At 37.5% G+C, this 18720-nt stretch overlaps 1 protein-coding gene across 1 annotated transcript in view; it reads right to left on the minus strand.

The window, feature by feature from the left end:
- Nucleotides 1-14593: 14593 nt before the first annotated feature.
- The window catches only part of LOC132814794 (N-acetyltransferase ESCO1-like), a 38675-nt gene continuing 34548 nt past the window's right edge, over nt 14594-18720 (minus strand). The window contains exons 8-10 of the mRNA XM_060823585.1: nt 17719-17862; nt 17218-17402; nt 14594-15053 (exon numbers count right to left, since the gene is read on the minus strand). Of these exons, the coding sequence (XP_060679568.1) occupies nt 14921-15053; nt 17218-17402; nt 17719-17862 (462 nt within the window). The 3' untranslated portion in view covers nt 14594-14920. The remainder of the gene's footprint in view (nt 15054-17217; nt 17403-17718; nt 17863-18720) is intronic.

Consider the following 18720-nt stretch of genomic DNA (forward strand, 5'->3'; position numbering starts at 1 on the left):
TGGGGGCCTACCCAAGAGGCATCCCTGTAACTGCTGAATTCTTCCAGCCACCCCGAGAAATGAAACTGAGAAAGGCCATTAAATGATCACTAAATGGCCATAAAATCTTTAGTAGGGGTAAGGGAGAACTAGTCTATGCATTGTACACCCTGCCACAAAATGGTGGTCAGGTCAGGATGGAACAAACCCCCACGAGAAACCACTTTTTGCCCTCATCCACTTTGCTACAGATTGTCTTCTTCAACCCCTTTGGTAGCTAAGGATGCATTTCTCAGAGTTTTTGCTTGTGACAACATAGATGAAGTTACTGGATCTGATGGATCTGATTCTATGTTGCCACAAGCAAAACTGACGAATGCATCTTCAGCTACCAAAGGGGTTGAAGAAGACAACCTGTAGCAAAATGGATGAGGGACAAAATGTGGTTTCTCCTGGTGGTGGGGGCCTTCCCACTGCCTAATGAAATTAATTTTGATAGAAGATTTCGTAGAATTTTGAACTAATTAGCTAGAAATACAGTTTATTGATAAACTATATTTAACCAATCATATGTTGATCCATAATTCTGTTCAGTTTGGTTCCTGTACCTCAATCCAATTTATGCATCTAAAAATTGAGATTCGGCCAACAGTAAAGGAACTACAGTTTTCCTCACTCACAATACTTTTCACAAAACTTTAACTATATCAGTAACTTCCTTTTGTCAGTACTAATTACTGCAACCAAAATTTATACCAAGTGTTCCCAAAATGACGATCAGTTGTGTGCAGATTTTGTGGGTCCCAGATGACTTAAAACATTAGCAATGAATTTGGCATTTCAGAAGAATATCTTCACCAGCTTCCAAGACATAGGGTTGGAGTGAAGAGTCTTTTTGTTTTAAATGGAGCATTGATGTTTTAGTTTTGACAACATTGTGGCAGTCCATTTATTTAATGCTGATGATAAATGAAGCTGTTCGGAAGGGCTGAAAATGTTAGCAGATCTTCTAGTCTATCAGATAACATCTTTACCCTTTGGTCAAGGTGGGAGTAGGAAAAGTGTCTTTAAATGTCAAGTACTGACTGCAATGGTCCTCACGAAACAAGGAACCACTATGACCTGTTATTTTCAACAAGGCGGCTTTTGAATTTGATCAGGTCCACTCGACAACGAGAGACAATCGAGGGTCAGTAATGTTAAGCATATAGCGGTGAGAAATTCTTAGCCATATTCTGACGTAATAGGGCAACATAGTAACTCGGTGGTTAGTACTGCTGTGTCATAGCATCAGGGACCCTGGTTTGATTCTACCCTCAGGTGACTGTCTGTGGAGTTTGTTCATTCTCCCCATGCCTGCATGGGTTTTCTCCAGGTGCTCCAATTTTCAGCTACAGTCCAAAGATGTGCAGGTTAGGTGGATTGGTTATGCTAAATTGTCCGTAATGTCCAGGGATGTGCAGTCTAGGAGAATTAGCCTTGGGAAATGTAGGGCCAGAGAGATATGGTAGGGATGTGGATCTGGTGGGATAGTCTTCAGAGGGGTGACGTAGGCTCGAGGGGCCGACTAGCCTGCTTCCACACTATAGGGATTCTATGATTCAATGAACTGTTCCAAGGTCCACATCAAGGAAATCCTTGGTTAGAGACAGAGTAAGTTGCAATCATACAAGGCACTTCAACAACAGGAGATAGATTTTATACTTGCTAATCTTATAACTTTCACATACATCTTTGTTTCTTGGTTGGAGGCTCTTTGCCTCATGTCATTGTGAAAATATAACTAAACAATTAGGCTTTGGCAGAAACATCACCATTGACAATAATCACAACAGGGATCGGTTTCCAGGTTCAGTTTCCCTTCTCTCACAATCTTTCAAACACCATTACATCTTAACACTATCTCAAAATCTTTCACAGTCACTAGCTCTATCTAAAATTTAGCCTACAACACTATTCTTCCACTGTGACTTAAATTGTAAATCTACCATGCTGGTAAAATGAGCAGACACTCAAATTTAACAAATTATTTTTTTTCCCTGGATAAAGTTGGTGCATTTGTACCAATCAGTTGAAATAGAAGTAATGTGAAATATCTCCTCAATTGAGTAAAAAGTAAAAGCTGAAAATGCCATCCTGTATTCTTTATTTTAATGTGGGAAGGAAAAGTCCCACTCCAGCCTGAATGTCCCTTTAAGACTTTCCTGTTAATTCTCCCTGTTGATTTGAATAGTTTACTCAATGGTCTGTATAGGGTAAATTCATTCCAAAAAAAATGAGTACTACACCTGAAGGTGAGTAATTTTTTTTGTTGCATGTAAACAGTAGTTGATTCAAAACTAGTGTTAGATTAGCTGTAGGATATGAACAACTTAACTGTGAAGCTTAAGTTATGCAATGGATTTTTGTAACTCCATAGGATGTTTTATCTAATTGCTGCTTTATCATTATGTTAATTCTGAATTTAATTACTTTTTGGATTCCTAAATATGGTAAATTTTGTTTTACCAACCAGACCTACCTCAAATTTCGATATTTGTACAACGTTTGTGTTAAATTGTCTTACTGCAATCGTGGTTACAGTTTGTTTCCAATGTGTTAGTTTACTTTGAATGTATTAAATTGACATTTAAACTGAAATATTGGTGGAAATGTTTTTTGTGAATATTTTTATTTAAATAATTTTCCATTGTGAAGGATATGAAACCATACAATTAATATTTACAAGGTAAATCATTTATTCAAAATATTAACTAGACAATCAGAACATGATGAATGGATAATCAAAACAACTTCTAGCATTTATATCATGCAGATGTATTTGAATATACAGCAACGTAAGAGACCACTCAGCTCAACCAGTCTGTGGCATTATTTATGCTCATCTCATCCTTCCTCATCTGGAATAATTCTCTATTCCTATTTCTCTATAAATGCATCACTTCTAATTTCCCAAGTACTGTATTTTCACATTCTCATGTGTAATTTGTATACATTAACACAATGTGTCATACATGTCCCATGAGCACTGCAAAGAAGAGAGAAATGCTGCCTAACCTGCTGTGCTTTGACCAGCAACACATTTGCAAATGGATGTTGAACACATGTTAGAAGAAGACTAGGACATGAAGACATGGAGGCAAAGGTTTTGAAGATTGCTGATAGATGTATTAAAGTGGAAGGTTTCAGGAAATCCAGGATCACAATGGCTACAGATTGAACCAGTAAAAGGTAAGAGGAACAAAGGTAAAGTAGGATACAAGGTGAAATAAATCGTAATAGTTTCACTGTGAAAAATTCCTAAGACAAGAATTTTTAAACATATTTAAGAATGGATGTCATTATATAATGGTGGGTTTGAGGAGGAACAGAGTGCATTTGTGGTTGGTGGTGAATTACCTTGGATTCTCCATTGAAATGATTAAATCTTTTGACAGATATCCCATATATGGGATCTCTGTTAGCATAACCAGGGGTCTGACTGTGTTGTCAGGGATGAGGCGACAGTTTGAACCGGGTCTAAATTTTATAAAAAGTATCCTGAATGCACACATCAAAAATATACGCGGCACTGTTGGGTTTTTTTTAAAAAAGAAAATGGTTGGAAGACCTTATTGAATTTTACTGACCACTGATTCCAATGAATCTTCCTTCAGTGAAAGGTTATATGACTATTTTAAAATGTACAGAAATATGGGCTGTTAATTTGTCACGAAGGTGAGAAATGTGGTGACAGAAAAGCATTGATTGGGAAATAATTGCAGTCCGTTTATTGTTTCCTATTATAGAATCATAGAAATGTACAGCACAAAAAGCAGCCATTTACTCCATTATGCCTGCACAACTCTTTGAAAAAGCTTATGTCCACAGTTTTGGTGGAACTCACGTTCTATCCATGAGTACCTGCTCAAGAATGACGTATGGAATTAGTTTCCACCACCTTATGGAGGTGGAATATTCTGGATCTTGACAATTGTTGTCTAATAATGTATCATCTCATCTTCCCTTTCACAAATGTTTCTAAGTCTACTGTGATTGAATCATCAAACTCCATTCTATTAAAAATGTCAGATTTTTACATTGCTCTTCAAAATTCTCCCCACTGTGACCCCATTTTCAGGCCTGAAAATAGTGCATTTCCAATATGTGGAGATCCGGAAATGGCAGGGAAGAGAGCTGTAAGAGTAGGTAGACTGATTACACTGGTCAGTTTTAAGCAGCACCTTTTCACTGGGCTTCTGGAACTGGGATCGGGCCTCAAAAATTGGCCACTTAGTCCATGCCTGCCTTTAAAGATGAGATTTAAAGGGAACCTTGCATTTGTTAGCAGTTGGTCAGAGGTGCATGACAGCACTGCTTCCTCAGGAGCTTACGAGCCCCAGATTTTGGCTTCTGTGACCCCACTGAGGTTATGACCCACACTTTGGGAAGTGTTGTTCTATTAGGTCACCACTTCCAAGAAAGCTGTCCTAACTGTTCTAAGTACTCTTCATAACTGGAGTCTTATCCTGGTAAATCTCAATCTTTGGTGTCTGCAAAATCATGAATTCACCTATGTGCACCAAAATCAACAAAATTCAATATCGGAGGGCAAAACTCACATCTGTGATATTAACCTGTTTTTAAACAAGCTATGCAAATTTCATCATTCACAAGTTTCTCAGGAACTGAACCCTCACAGATATAGAGGAATGACTATATATCATATGACTTCTTAACCACTTGATCCACCTGACCGGATACCTCAAGGTCTGATTCTCAGTACTTCCCAGGCTCCTACTGTTCATAATATATTCCCTTGCCTTGTTTATCCTGCCCAAGTGAATCACATTTACCTGGATTGAATTCCATTTACCACTGATCAACCTAGCTACATCCTCTTCACTATTTATCACCTTGTCAATTTTTGTATTGCCTGCTAACTTGTTGATCACCACCTCCCCCCACCCCAACATTAGAGTCTAAATCATTTATATAGACCATAAACAGCAAGGTCCCCAACACTGATTTGTGGGACTCCACTGTTTACATAAACACAAGTATCATCTGCTTTCAGCCACTAAGCCAATTAAGAATCCATTTTACCAAATGTCCATGGAGCTCATGGGCTACCATGCGAAACCCAATCAAAAGCAATATTAACAACTCTCTTTAAAATAATGAAAGGACATTGAGACAATTCAGCAAAGACCAAATTCCAAAGCAGTAGGAAAGATGTCAAGGTTATAGAACAGAGTGACAACTTGGATAAAGATAATCCAAACTTTACAATATATTACTGATTTTGGCATAATATTTAGTTAATGGAACTTAAGTGTTCTGTTTTTAAATATTTTGTTAATTCATTTTGGTTCTTTAAAGCTAGTTTAACCTTCACTGAATGACACATGAAAAGGGAAGGAAAGAGCAAATGTTTTGTTGGTGCAGTAATTCTAGTTATTTTAATCAACCTGTTCAGACATGTCACACACCTCCAAGGCAGCTGGGACTTGAACTCAGCTTCTGGCTTACTACCACTGCAAAGACCCCCAACTTTTCTTCTGTACTTTTGGTGATGCTTTTCTGATGACATCAAAGTCTATGCAATGTATGAGTAAACTGACTGTGGCAGTGTGCTGCAAGAGCCCATTGAACTGAAAGTTCAATGTAAAAGGAAAGTTGTACTGGACAGAGACAGGATGAGCATTGATTTTTTTTTTGAGTCAGATTGGCGTAATTATTGTTCTCTTTATCTGTTGCCAAAAGTATTAATTTATTTGCGATTGGAGAAGAATTGAGCTGGTGTGAGAGTGGTTTATCCAGTTATTGTGATACACATTGAAAGTTTTATTCCATTGCTGCTTGAATTAGAGCAAACAGATCACAAGATCAATGTATGTTTTAAAGAGAGTGCTGTAGGAGATCTGAATACTGGCATCAGCACTGGGGAAAGGGAGAGCAATTTCCTCTGGGATGGGCTGAATTTAAACCTGGGCTGGGACCAATGTCTAGAGTTAAAATAATGAATGAGTATTGGGATGGTTTACAAAATGACATTTTCCTTACTTTTTCTGAATATATCAAAGACTACAATCAACAAAAAAATTGGACAAAAACAATCAGTATGGACTTGCAAGGGTCAGTGATTTTAAAAACATGATAATATGGCATTAAAGGCTATGATCAGCCACATTAGGGACATTCAAACAGTTCTTGAATAAGCATATGGATAATGTTGGGAAAGTGTAGGGGAATGAGCTTAGATTAGTTCACAGGTTGGCGCAACAGAGGGCCGAAGGGCCTGTTGTATTGTATTGTTCTATGTTCTATAACACAAGGTAAAATAGAAAAAATACTAAAAGGTACAACATCTGAATTAGGAACAAAATATAGATTAATTATTAGTAGAGATAGAAGTAGGAGTACTTTGCCACCTCAAGACCCTTGGGAAATATCATCAATACTCTTTGAAATGGAAAGACAGGCTTACTAACATCAGCATCCCTGAAGCAGCTAATAGTACCAACAGGGAGTCCATGATCATCCGAAACAGACGGCACTGGTTCAGCCACGTGCTTAAACTGCCTGAATTCTGATTACCAAAGCAAATCTTCACCCAACAAAAGAAGCAGTTTCTTTCAGATCTCCTGATTCAGACTAACAAGTGGACCACAGCATCTCCTGTCAAACTCTGGGCAGTTCAGTACAAGTAGGTGAGACAGAGGATGCAGTCTGCCTGAAAATGGCATATAGTGCTTTTTCAAAACAAAGTTTAAAAGCCCAGTCTTAAGGAATAAGAAATTCATGAATGGTTGAGTGAGTGATTATATAGGGTGAGATGAGTAGGTGGCTAGTCATTTATGTGGGGCAGTCAAGTCCTCGGGGGTGTAGTAATCAGGGGGATACTTAATGGTTGGGTGAGTGTGCTTTGTGAGTATCACTTATGGCATTTTCTAACTGTTAGACCAGGTATTAAACTGTTTCACGTTTCCTGAGTACCTAGATAAATTCTGTACATCTGGCCCAATTCTCTGCCGAGATTAGGGTCAAAGACATTCGTGCAGGGCCTCAGAAAGCAGGTATCATACAGAAGTTCCCAGGTAAGTCCTTATGCATGTTCAATCATCTCCCAACATAGGTCTTATCTGTCTATCTCCAGTGGTGTACAGGAGGACTATTTGGGACAAAGCATTCGTTTAATGTTCCTTTTACCCTCTAAGGGATCTCTATTTGATCTCAGGGATCAAACATGTGTCTTATCTATAGAAGCTTTCACAATTTGCTTTTCAAACTCTCTACATTTTTTGGCAACTAAACCTTTTCCTTAAGTCTGTAACTTTTTTTTTGGTGGTGATTTTATTTGGGAAAATGTATATTTTTTGCAGGTTTGCATTTGTTCATGATTTGTTGTCATATCTTGGAAAATTGGACAACTAGATTCTAAGTTAACTGAATTAACTTGGTTCCCAGACCTTTTGTTCAGATTTAAGACCTTAGCTTCACACTTTATTACAATTGCTGTTGCAATAGGTCCTTTTACCAAAAAGATTATTTATTTTATACTGTATTTAAAGAAACCTATTGATTCTTTGACTTGATCAAGAAAGCTATCTTGTTATCCTGTATATATTCTGCAAGCTTCAGCAATTTACTGGTCCTTGCCACTCTGCAACCCACCCTTTCCATATCTCTTCTAAATGTTCTGATCCGAGTAGGGACAAACTTCTTTAATGAAGAAAATCAGGCTTACAGATAATAGCATAAAATGGCAATATTTCATGCTTTAAAACATTTTCTGAAATAAATAAAACAATTAAGAAACCACCACCTTTATAAGCAGCGTATACCTTGTTCTTAGGAAAACAAACCAAACTTTCTTTGATCTGGGACAAATCAAACCGTAGGTGGTCAGACACACTAACTTTCTTCTCGGTGCTCCACTTTCTTTCCACAGGTGTGCAAATTAGATGCTAAATTACACAAGAGTGTCTGGGGATGTGTAGGCTAGATGGGTTAATCCTGGTGAAGGTGGAGATATAGGCATAGGTATCTGGGTCTGGATGGGATGCTCTTTGAAAGACTGGTGCAGACCTAATAGGCTGGATGACCTCTTTAGCCCTGTAGGAATTCAATGATGCTAAAGTAATTGAGTTAGTATTAAGATACTAAAAGTCTACTCTGAATTTATTACCACACATGTGTACATAATCATTTTTAGTCTATCTGCATAATTAATAGATGTCTGTGTTCTTAAACTTGGATGTTCAGTAATAGCTAGGATAGTAAAGTTCTGAAAACTGATTTTAAAAACTGGATGCAACTAAGTATTTGTTGAAGACAGCTTCAAAAGACAAACATTTGCCAGATAAGGTTAGAATTCAGGGCTATTTTGTTTTGTCAAATTATATAACATCTTTGGGGTGGGCGAGCATAGGACCTTCATTGTTTTGAATTTCAATCCAAACTAGCAAGTGACTTGTGTGTTCAGTTTGTGAAATAAACAGGAAACAATTTGGATTAGACCTTTAGTTTTAGAAGCTTGTTTCGTGTTAGCTTTTGAAGCCAGATATTTAATAAAGATTTTGAAAGTTAAGTTTTGAACATCACACCACCCCAACTTGGAAATATATTGTTCCTACACTGTCGCTATGTAAAAATCCAGTATTTTGTCCTTTACAGCACTATGGGTATACCTACACTATATGGACTACTGTTGTTCACTTTTTTCAAAAGCAGTGATGGACTGTAAATGCTGCGTTAACCTTTCACACCCATATCCTGTGAAAGAATAAAAGGAAAACTGAAATTATTCCTAGCTCTGACATGCAACCTGGTTTCCACAAGCTCCATTTCTCCTCGAACAAGTTTGAACATCCAGAAATCTAAAGCCGTCTCTCTGCAGCAATTATCCAGCCCTGCAAATCAATTGCGCAATCCATTTTCTTCTGTATTCAATAATTCTTGGTGCTGGGAGTCACCACGATGACATAATAGTAGTAGAGGTGTGGTTTATTAATACTAATAACTTGAAGTCTACTTGAAGAACCTCATCCTTCTTTCTACCTTTGTCATTAGTAAAGAATGTGGATACCATCTCTGGCTGTTCGTCCTTCTCTCCTCGCTCTGAAACCAGTGATAGTTTTGATGGGCACAATCCTGAAATTGTGTTTGCAAACACTGAAATGCCTGTTTCACTAATTATCAAATTCCCCGTTCCTATCGTTTATCTAGTCTACCTCCTGCCCTGCCTGTGAACTGACCCATCACTGATATCACAGTGTATGCCTGTACTAAGAGGAATCATCACTCCCTACAGTATTCACAATATTTACTCCAAAGCCTTTAAAAAACATACACGCGAGTCTTTGGAACAGTTATAAGTAATGTTTGAGTGCCACTCCCTTCTTGCTTCTTATGAGGAAGTACAGATTTCTGGCCCAGACTTCTGAACCAGTCCTCTTGAGAAATACTGTGTATTTCTTCTGGGAGTCTTCCACTGCAGCACAGGATCATATTTAGTGGTCAAGCCACACAATCTTTACAGTACTAAAACTCTCAAGACGTAAGTGGATGAGGATAGCAGTAGAGTAACAGATGGATGAGGAAGGGCCATAGCTAGGCAAGGGGTCCAAATGGCAGATTAGAGGTGCTAGGGCTTGACTGCAAGGTGGAAGGAAGTCAGTTTTACAGTTTATACCTACAAGTTTTCCTCACTAACCATACAAATAATTCAGTTAAAACTCGGTCTTGAAACTCTGATTTAAACAACTTGTAGACATTTTTAGAGGTTGTTAGATGCTGTAGAATTGTTCTTTAAAATTTTCAACTTTGGACACTTGTAAGGTAGTCCATGTCTCAGAAGCCCTGAGGGGATGCTGGTTGGGAAAAATGAACAGCGACAATCTTCCAAATGAAAGATTCTGATATTATAAATTTTTGATGGGCAATAAATGCTGGCCCAACCAGCAATGCCCATCAACAAATATAAATTACTCAAGTCTGAAAATGTGTTGCTGGTTAAAGCGCAGCAGGTCAGGCAGCATCCAAGGAACAGGCCGGGTTGGGGTGGGGGCGGAGAGGTCAGGAAGAAAATTGCAGGTTAGGAGGGTGGTGCCGAGTTCGAGGGAATCGACTGAGAGAAGGTGGGGGGGGGGGGGGGGGGGAGAAGTGAGGACACTGGAGAAATCTAAGTTCATCCCTTGTGGTTGGAGGGTTTCCAGGCGGAAGATGAGGTGCTCTTCCTCCAACCGTCGTGTTATGTTCTGGCGATGGAAGAGTCCAAGGACCTGCATGTCCTTGGTGGAGTGGGAGGGGGAGTTGAAGTGTTGAGCCAGTTGGTCCGGGCGTCCCAGAGGTGTTCCCTGAAGCGTTCCACAAGTAGGCGGTACTCAAGTACCTAATAATCTTAACATTTTTTCCCAAGTGTGAATGATGTGGAATTGGTAGCCACTCACCTAATTGTACTCACCTTGCTTCTCTTACTTTGCTCTCGATCCAAATGATCCTGAACCATTAATTACCTCCGAGACAATGCTATAGTGCAGAAGCTCAATATTCAATCCTTGCAGACTGTCCATTTCTACCTTTTGCTTGTCAGCCTGAAGTAAACCAGCACGAGGCTCAACATCAGGGACATCTTCAGCCTCACTATGGAAATCGTTCTAAAAACGTGCACAGGCTCAACTGAATTTCCAGACCAAGTAACAGTCACTTAAGCCATCTTGTTTCCTTTGCTTAATTAATTTATTTCATTTTAACTGTAATTAGGCTCACTGACTAATTCGTCCATAAGTTCAAACTCAAAATCTCAACCAAGAACGCACTACTGCACCAAGTAACTAATTTACACTAGTAACTACTTTATGTTTATGGTTCCATGGTTTCGACTTCCTCAAATTTGAAAACATCTCCAACTAGTCTGTCAAATATTTTCACAACTTTAAAGACTTTTTCAGGTCAGTCCTTGCTGCTGTTTTGGTAAAGAGCTCAAACCCTGCTAAATCTTTTCCAGCAGGTCTAAGTGCTAGATTTGCATTTTTAACCAATATTTTCTTCTTACAAGAACCTGGTAATTCTAATCAGAGTTCCACATCATTACTCTTGTCAACTGTTCCCTAATTTGAAAGGTAAAAGTGCATTCGAATTAGGATATGTCCAAGTCAAAAGGTCAGACATGACAGCAGTGGGCACTGGTCTCATTGAAATGCATCAACAATACTGTAGCATAACAAGTGTATAAAAGGCACTGATTTAAATTAGAAACAAGAAATTAATTCAAATTACAGAACTTATTTGCATTTTAAAGACAGCACCATGTTATCAAAACCAACATTGGTGATGCACAGTAATATTCACCATTGAATTTGTTAATAACCTGTTCTGGCAATGTGGAAACATATTCAGCAAAGACCAGCTGTTTAGTTATTTTGTTTTGGACATGGAGTGGCAGATTGGGAGCAGAGTAGAAGATGAAAGGAAAGTTTAATCAAGTGGATCAATCAAAAGTCACCCAAGGCTGCAGCAGTGTTTCAAATGAAGCAATCGTCACAATCCAGAGCTAACGGTAGAGCTCTTGCCAACCAAACAGCCCACAAAAAGCTGGTCTGTCAGAAACCTTGGGGAACCCGTAAGTGATTCTGCTTTGTGCTGCAGAGTTATCAGGATGAGGTTTGTTAAGGCACTTGATTTCTGAGTAGACTCTTGAAAACTCTTCTGGGTTACCTGGCTGGTAGGGAACATAGCAATAATGCTTACACTTCAAACCACAAGTGACAACAAGGCTCCTGATCTCATTATCATGTTTCAAGTTGGTCACATATCCACCTTTCAACTTCAACGAAAGCCTGAAATAAGTTAGAAATTTGAGACTTCAACCAAACCTGGCAAAACTTGACCTAATTTGGAATGGAGACAACCAAGCTCAAAAAATGCAAAATCCACCAAAACGTATTTTAGTTAGACCTACTTCAGCATTTTATTAAACTACATTAATTTGCTGACTTGCACAATTTACCAGAAATAATTCACCTAACGAGCACATAGCCCTCCAAATCAGATTTATTGTATTAGCAAAAAGTCATTTATAAATTAAATTCAGAACATTTTCCTACTTACAAATTATTTAAAGAGGAACAAAATACACATAGCATTATGTATCTTCCAAAGGGATGCATTATAAATTGTCATTTCCTTTCAGAAAAACACAGAACAGGCATGTAACCAAATCACAAGATAAAGTTGACCAAGATAACAAACACACAAGAATGGTATCAGCTACAACTTGCGGGCAGGGGCCTGAATTTTTCTACTCAAATTATTAAACAATGTGCAGTAACCTTCAAAGTTAGTTCCATAAAAGACAAATATAAAATTAACGTATTCACTAAAAAAAAGTTGTTTTTCAAACATTGTTAGTACTCAGTTGTACAGTGTCTTAAAACTGTAGATTTCAAAGTTACCCGTTTAAGCAATTGTTTAAATGCAAATATAGCTTATAATGATTTGCTTTTAAATATTTCAGAATTAAAGAAAAAAAGTCAGCCCAAAAAGTTAATTTCAACCCATCTGCATATGGTCGATTTTATAGTGCATATATAGTACTAGGTAGAGAGTGATCATGACGTTAATAATTTTAGCCTCCTCCCAGTCAAAACAGATCTAAACTGGTAATATACAAATATTGCGTATAGATTTATACCACATACAAGTTGCAGATGGTTATGTGATAACCTGTAAGCAATACTGATAATAGCATATGACCTTAGGCCACATTGACATTCCCCAGTATTTAACGGTTTGTAAAAATAATCATTGTACCATTATGGTATAAACAGAAACACCACCTCAGGAGCAATGGGATACTGAAAGACAATAGATAAGATGATGTCATATAACCGGTCTTCAATTTTAGAACTGGGGTAACATTCTGCATCCTGCTGTTCGCAACTTGATAATTCTACACTTATTTACAAATCATTAGAGGTAAACTAACCATCTTGAACTTGGGCAACTGAAAAGATGAATGGGTATATGATCAGTTCTAGAATTTCTTCTTCTGTAAATTACTGATTAGATTTTATTGTGTTGAGGCTTTGGATTGCTGTAAATAGGATAAGTAAACGTTTTTAGTAACAATGAAGCCAATACTAAAACCTTTCACGTTAAAATGTTGCTTTAAACCGCAAGCATTCTGACATATATATTTATAATTGCCACTTCAAACATTGTTAGTAATTAACCTTTAGTTGAAACTATTTTAATTTTAACATACCAATTCATCATAACCTGAAACAAAAATCATTTTAAGTTCAAGCAACACAAGAACGTTTTCCTTATGTTCAAATGACCCAGGTTAGGTGTATAAATGCACCAGTCCAGGAGTCATTCATTCAGTACATTGAGATTCTGCACATTATGGCTTAACTAGGGACCGCCAAAGGTTTACAGTGGCTCAATCAAATCTTGGCACAATCTAACTGTGGAGAAACATCCCAACGACCTGCCCTTGATGAATACATGTAAAATATTTGCAAGCTGTATAAAGCTCAGCAGGTTTAAAGATACAAAACTGATTTTACACATTAGATCTTCAAAATGGAGGCATTTAAATTTCACTCCTATTGGGACATATACTCTGAATTTTACAGTTTCAAAACTAATTGCATGATTCAACTACAAATACAATAGAAAAGATAAATAGACTGATTTGTGACATCTCCAGGCTGGATTTCTTAAATCTTTTTAAAGCATAATCCTAAGTGTTGTTTAGGCCTGTTTAGTTCTGATAAAACTATACATTTAACATGACAGAAGAAGGTTTAAAAGACAAGTTCTTCAGCCTCTTGCCTTCAGATCTAATTGTTCTCTCCATCACAAATCAAAAATCAAGAACGTAGACTCAATAGTACAGATCAAAAAACAACAGCATAGAAGTGGGAGGAAATAGAAGTTGTCAGTAAATTTTGCTGCAGTGTTTATCAGAGGTTGGTCATAGCCTTTCAATCATGTTTTGATCTTATTGCACAGGTTCTCCCTTCAGAGTTTTAAAATAAAGCCTATGGAAGTTACTGTAGTTATCCAATAGAGAGTTAGACCAGTTGAAACCATTGCATTCAATCTCAAAGTTTGACCTACACTGAAAAGGCACAATCAGATTTATATATGCTACTCTTAGTAAATTACACAAATCTTTTCAAAACCAGAGTCAAGACACTAATACCAGGTGCCCATTTTCTTTCATCTTGGACACCAAATATTGCAGTGGTTTAACATCAATACTAAATGAGGTATTACATTTTGAACAATGACAACTGGAGATTTCCAGAGATTTTAATAGTTTGATAAAATATGCAACTAAATCAAACAACTTCAAAAGCAGAGATTTTACTACAGCGGTCCAATTTCCCTGAAAGCAAACTAGGAAAGTTCCAGCATCATCTTCTACAATGACCTAGATATCAGACCACTCACTTCATTCTCCCAAAGGAAAAACACATTCAAAGCTGCTTGTTTGCTGACAAACCAAACAAGTCATAGAACCGTTTAGAAACACCAACACTAATTGTCTTAGTTTTATAGCATATTTTATGTACATTGTATAACAAGTTTTCAACATTTTTACAGTTAATGATCTGCCTGCCTTACATAAAATCTGTAAACATGAATAAACTAAAAGGCATGCTTTTCTGAAAGAGTCAAACTATTTCAGTTTCAAAATAAAAATAAAATTCAGATTTTTCAAATGTTACTGCATCCATTCCAGTTTTCTAAAATATAAAAACAACCATTTGGTTGCAGTCAGTCCTGAGTTCACATTAATAAAAAGTAACAGTTCCTTCAGTCTAGCTCCCAAAACCATGGGTCACATTTGTGAAGAGTTCACACACAACTACACCAATTGTCAAAAGCTGTATTAAGACATCATCACCATTATTTGCGAAGTCTCATATCAATCTGTGTGAGGTTAGCTGACAAAGTTGTATACAAGGAATCTGGGTGTTCCACAATACTGCGTCGCAAAAAGTTTGCCATCTGGAGTCGGGTCAGAGAATGCAATCTCATCTTTACTCAAATATGATCCATATACAAAACTGCTCCTGGAAAAATAATAAAAGTTTTATTTTAAAATTGAATATAGTATCATTGTCAGTAAATTAAAGGGCATAATCTGTTAAACATGGCTGGACATTTTTGGGGCCAGCTTCACATATACTCTTGATTTCCTCTTGTGCGCAAAAGATGTTCCTTCAGATAATAGTGATTTCCACACCTTACACAAAACTACATTTCAGAGTCAGTTTAACCAAATTAATGAAAAAAATTCTAAATACATTTCTTTATGGAAATATAAATATCATTTACATAACACATCCAATTAGATGAATGCTTCACACCATTTAATTGGAGAAGTGGGTTTTGGAAGTGAGCAATTTAGAATAGAGGAAAAAAGGGCAGAAACATAGATATAATCGAAGTTTTAATTAAAGCAGGAGGTTAAAAGAAGCAAGAACGTAATGCATTTATACTAAAATATACCATTGCAGTTTTCAAAATGGTCTCTTTCTGCACTATAGTGATTGTATGATTGTATGAAAGAGGCTGGCAGAATTAAGGTGACATTAATATGGCTACAACAGGAGACGGGAAAAAAAAATCACAATATGATTTGGTAAAGTCTGCTCTCATTTTAGAAAAGGGAAATTGTATTTTAAAAATCTGTCACTTTCTCTGAGATTTGTAGATGATTGATGAGAGCAGGTAGTAGATGTTTGCTATATAGACTTTAGAAGGCCTTGACAAGTCCCTCATTGGAGGCTGATACAAGAGATAAAGTCACATGGTATCCATGGAGAGCTGGTAAGATGGATGCAGAACTGCCTTAGTCATGGGAGGGAGCGAGCGAGAGCCTGCTGATTAGTGGTGTTCTGCAGGGGTCAGTACTGGGACCCCTGTTTGTAATATAATTTATTTGGAGAACAGAAGGGTGACCTGATTTGTCAGTTTGCAGATCACACAGATTGGGGAACCTGCATTTAACAAGTCACAGAAAACCTGCACACAGATGTAGCAGATAATAAAGAAAGCAAATGGAATGTTGGCTTTTATAGCCAAAGGAATAGAATATAAAAAGGTAAGGAAGTATTGTTGCAACTATACAAGGCATTGGTCAGACAGCACCTAGAGTTTTGGTCCTCTTATTTAAGGGAAGATGCAGTGGCATTGGAGGCAGTTCAGAGGAGTTCACTAGATTGGTCCGAGAGATGAGAGGTTTGTTGTATGAAGAGAGATTGAACAATTTAGGCCTATACTCTCTGGAATTTAGAATAAATAGGGGAGATCAAATGGAGATATTAAGATGATTAAACAGATGTGGAGCGGATGCTTCCTCTTGTGGGGCATTCTAGGATGAGAGGTCAGTCTTAGTATAAGGGATAGCAAATTTAAAACAGTTGAGGAGATACAACTTCTCCCAAAGGATTATGAATCTGTGGAATTCGCTACCCCAAAGTGCAATGGATGCTGTGACAGTGAGTAAATTAAAGGAGGACTTAGATTAAGTGATAAAGGGTTGAAGGGTTATGGGGAGAAGGCATGAGGAGCATATCAGCCGTGATTGAATGGCAGAGCAGACTCTATGGTTTGAGTGGCCTAATTCTGCTCCTCTCTCTTATGAGCATGTAAGGAGGACTGCCAGAGGATACAGCAGGATAAAAATAGGCTGGAGACTTGAGTGGAGTTTAATCCAAACAAATACAAGGTGATGCATTTTGAGAGATCTTTGCAGGCAGAAAGTATACAGTAAATGGCAGAATCCTTAGCAACATCAACATATAGAAGGATCTAGATGTACAGATCAACTGTTCCCTGCAAGTGGCAAAACACGTGGATAAGGTGGTCAAGGCGGCCATGGCATGCTTGCCTTCATTAGTCTGGGCAGAGTCATATCGCAGCTGTAACGAACTTTACTTAGACCACATTTGGAATATAGTGTACAGATCTGATTGCCTCACTACCAGGAGGACATGGAGGCTTAGGACAGAAATAGTTTACCAAGGTATTGCCTGGCTTGGAGGGTATTAGCTGTGGGGAAAGATTGGACAAACATGGTTTGTTTTTACTTAAATGTCAAAGGATGAGAGGTGAACTGATAGAAGTTTACAAAATTGAGAGGCGTGGATAGAAGATTTATTTGTGGATTGCAACTACATATCTATATTTTGAAAACCTGAAGACATACTATACGTGCAAGGTTTTGTTTACCTAAGGCAGTCAGTCATTCTTGTTGCAATTGCCTTCCGCCGCATCATACTGAAGACCCATACCCTACTTATTCCACAGATTGCAGGCTCTGGATTGGTTGAACAACACCACGCTCGTTGGCGTTCAAGCATAATTGCATCACTTGATGATTGCTGATTGGCTTTATCTGCTATAACTCTGAAGCCCTGCAAAAATTAAAATGGGAAAAAGGTTTTCACTTCCATTGATAACAGAACAGATTGCGGTCTGTAAAAGGATGATTATTTAGCTTGCCAGTTTTAAGCAACTATACAAAGTGCTAATTAGAGGACTGGAATAAGGAAGGAAATTTTTTAAAATGCACCACAAACAACTGTACTGACCTAACGTATTCTGCTCTCTACTTTGCTGTTTACAAATTGAAACACCGCTGTTTGCAATAAGTGACTGTTTATAACTACATTCAAAATACAAATGGAATAATTTCTAAACTGATTTTTAAAATGGTGAAAAATTACAAACCTGCTGTATGTGTTCTGCAATTAAACAGCCAACTACTTTCCGCTCATTGGAGATGAAAAGAAGTGTCTTTGTCCTGGAAGGACACTTAAGTTCTGCTGGCTGAAACCCAAGGTCATTATCAACAACTTCTCGAATCTCCTCAACCTGTGGTAAATATATTGGTCTCAATACACAATTATGTTACTGAACTTAGCCTTTAAATGATCTTTATGTTCTTATAATAGAAACAATCCCTTGCAAGTTTACACAGGTTGATATTCAAAAATGTTTACGCACACCTTAGAGGTTTATAAAAATCATGACGGGTATAGATAAGGTGAATGGCAGGTATCTTTTCCCTAGGATGGGGGATTTCAAGACCAGAAGCCATATTTTTAAGGTGAGAGCATAAAGATTTAAAAAAGAAAGAAGGGCAATTTTTAAAAAATTAAAAACAGGAATAGTTCATGTGTACAATGAGCTCCCAAAAAAGTGTTGATGTGGGTACAGTTAAAACATTTAAAAGACATTTGGATATATACATGAATGAGAAATGTTTGAAGTTATATGGGCAGGTGGGACCCATTTAGTTTGGGATCATGGATGGCATGGACTGGTTAGACTGCAGGATCTGGTTCCATGCTGTATGACTCTCTAAAAGCACAATGCTTTTAACATCCATAAATAAAAGAAACACCTGAAAGCATGAAACCAGAAGATAAAACAAAAATGCTATGAATACACAGGTTAGTCAGTTGACTTAAAAGAAGTCTTAAATTTGTAGTTTTTCATCAAAGCATAGTTGCTCAGGCATTGTTTTAAGCTACAGAATCAGTACAGTCCTATTATTTCAAAGTTCTGATGATCATTGATGGCAGCACAAGGTAAGAACACATCCAGATAACATTTCAATAAGTGTACTTTAAGATCTCATCTGCATGGAAACGTTTCATAGAAAATCAAAATTACAAAAACCAATTACCACGGTCATTTATAGGAGCTTGCTTCTCCCAGATGGGTGCT

The sequence above is a fragment of the Hemiscyllium ocellatum genome, chromosome 4 (assembly GCF_020745735.1).
Source record: "Hemiscyllium ocellatum isolate sHemOce1 chromosome 4, sHemOce1.pat.X.cur, whole genome shotgun sequence".
Taxonomy (NCBI): Eukaryota; Metazoa; Chordata; class Chondrichthyes; order Orectolobiformes; family Hemiscylliidae; genus Hemiscyllium; species Hemiscyllium ocellatum.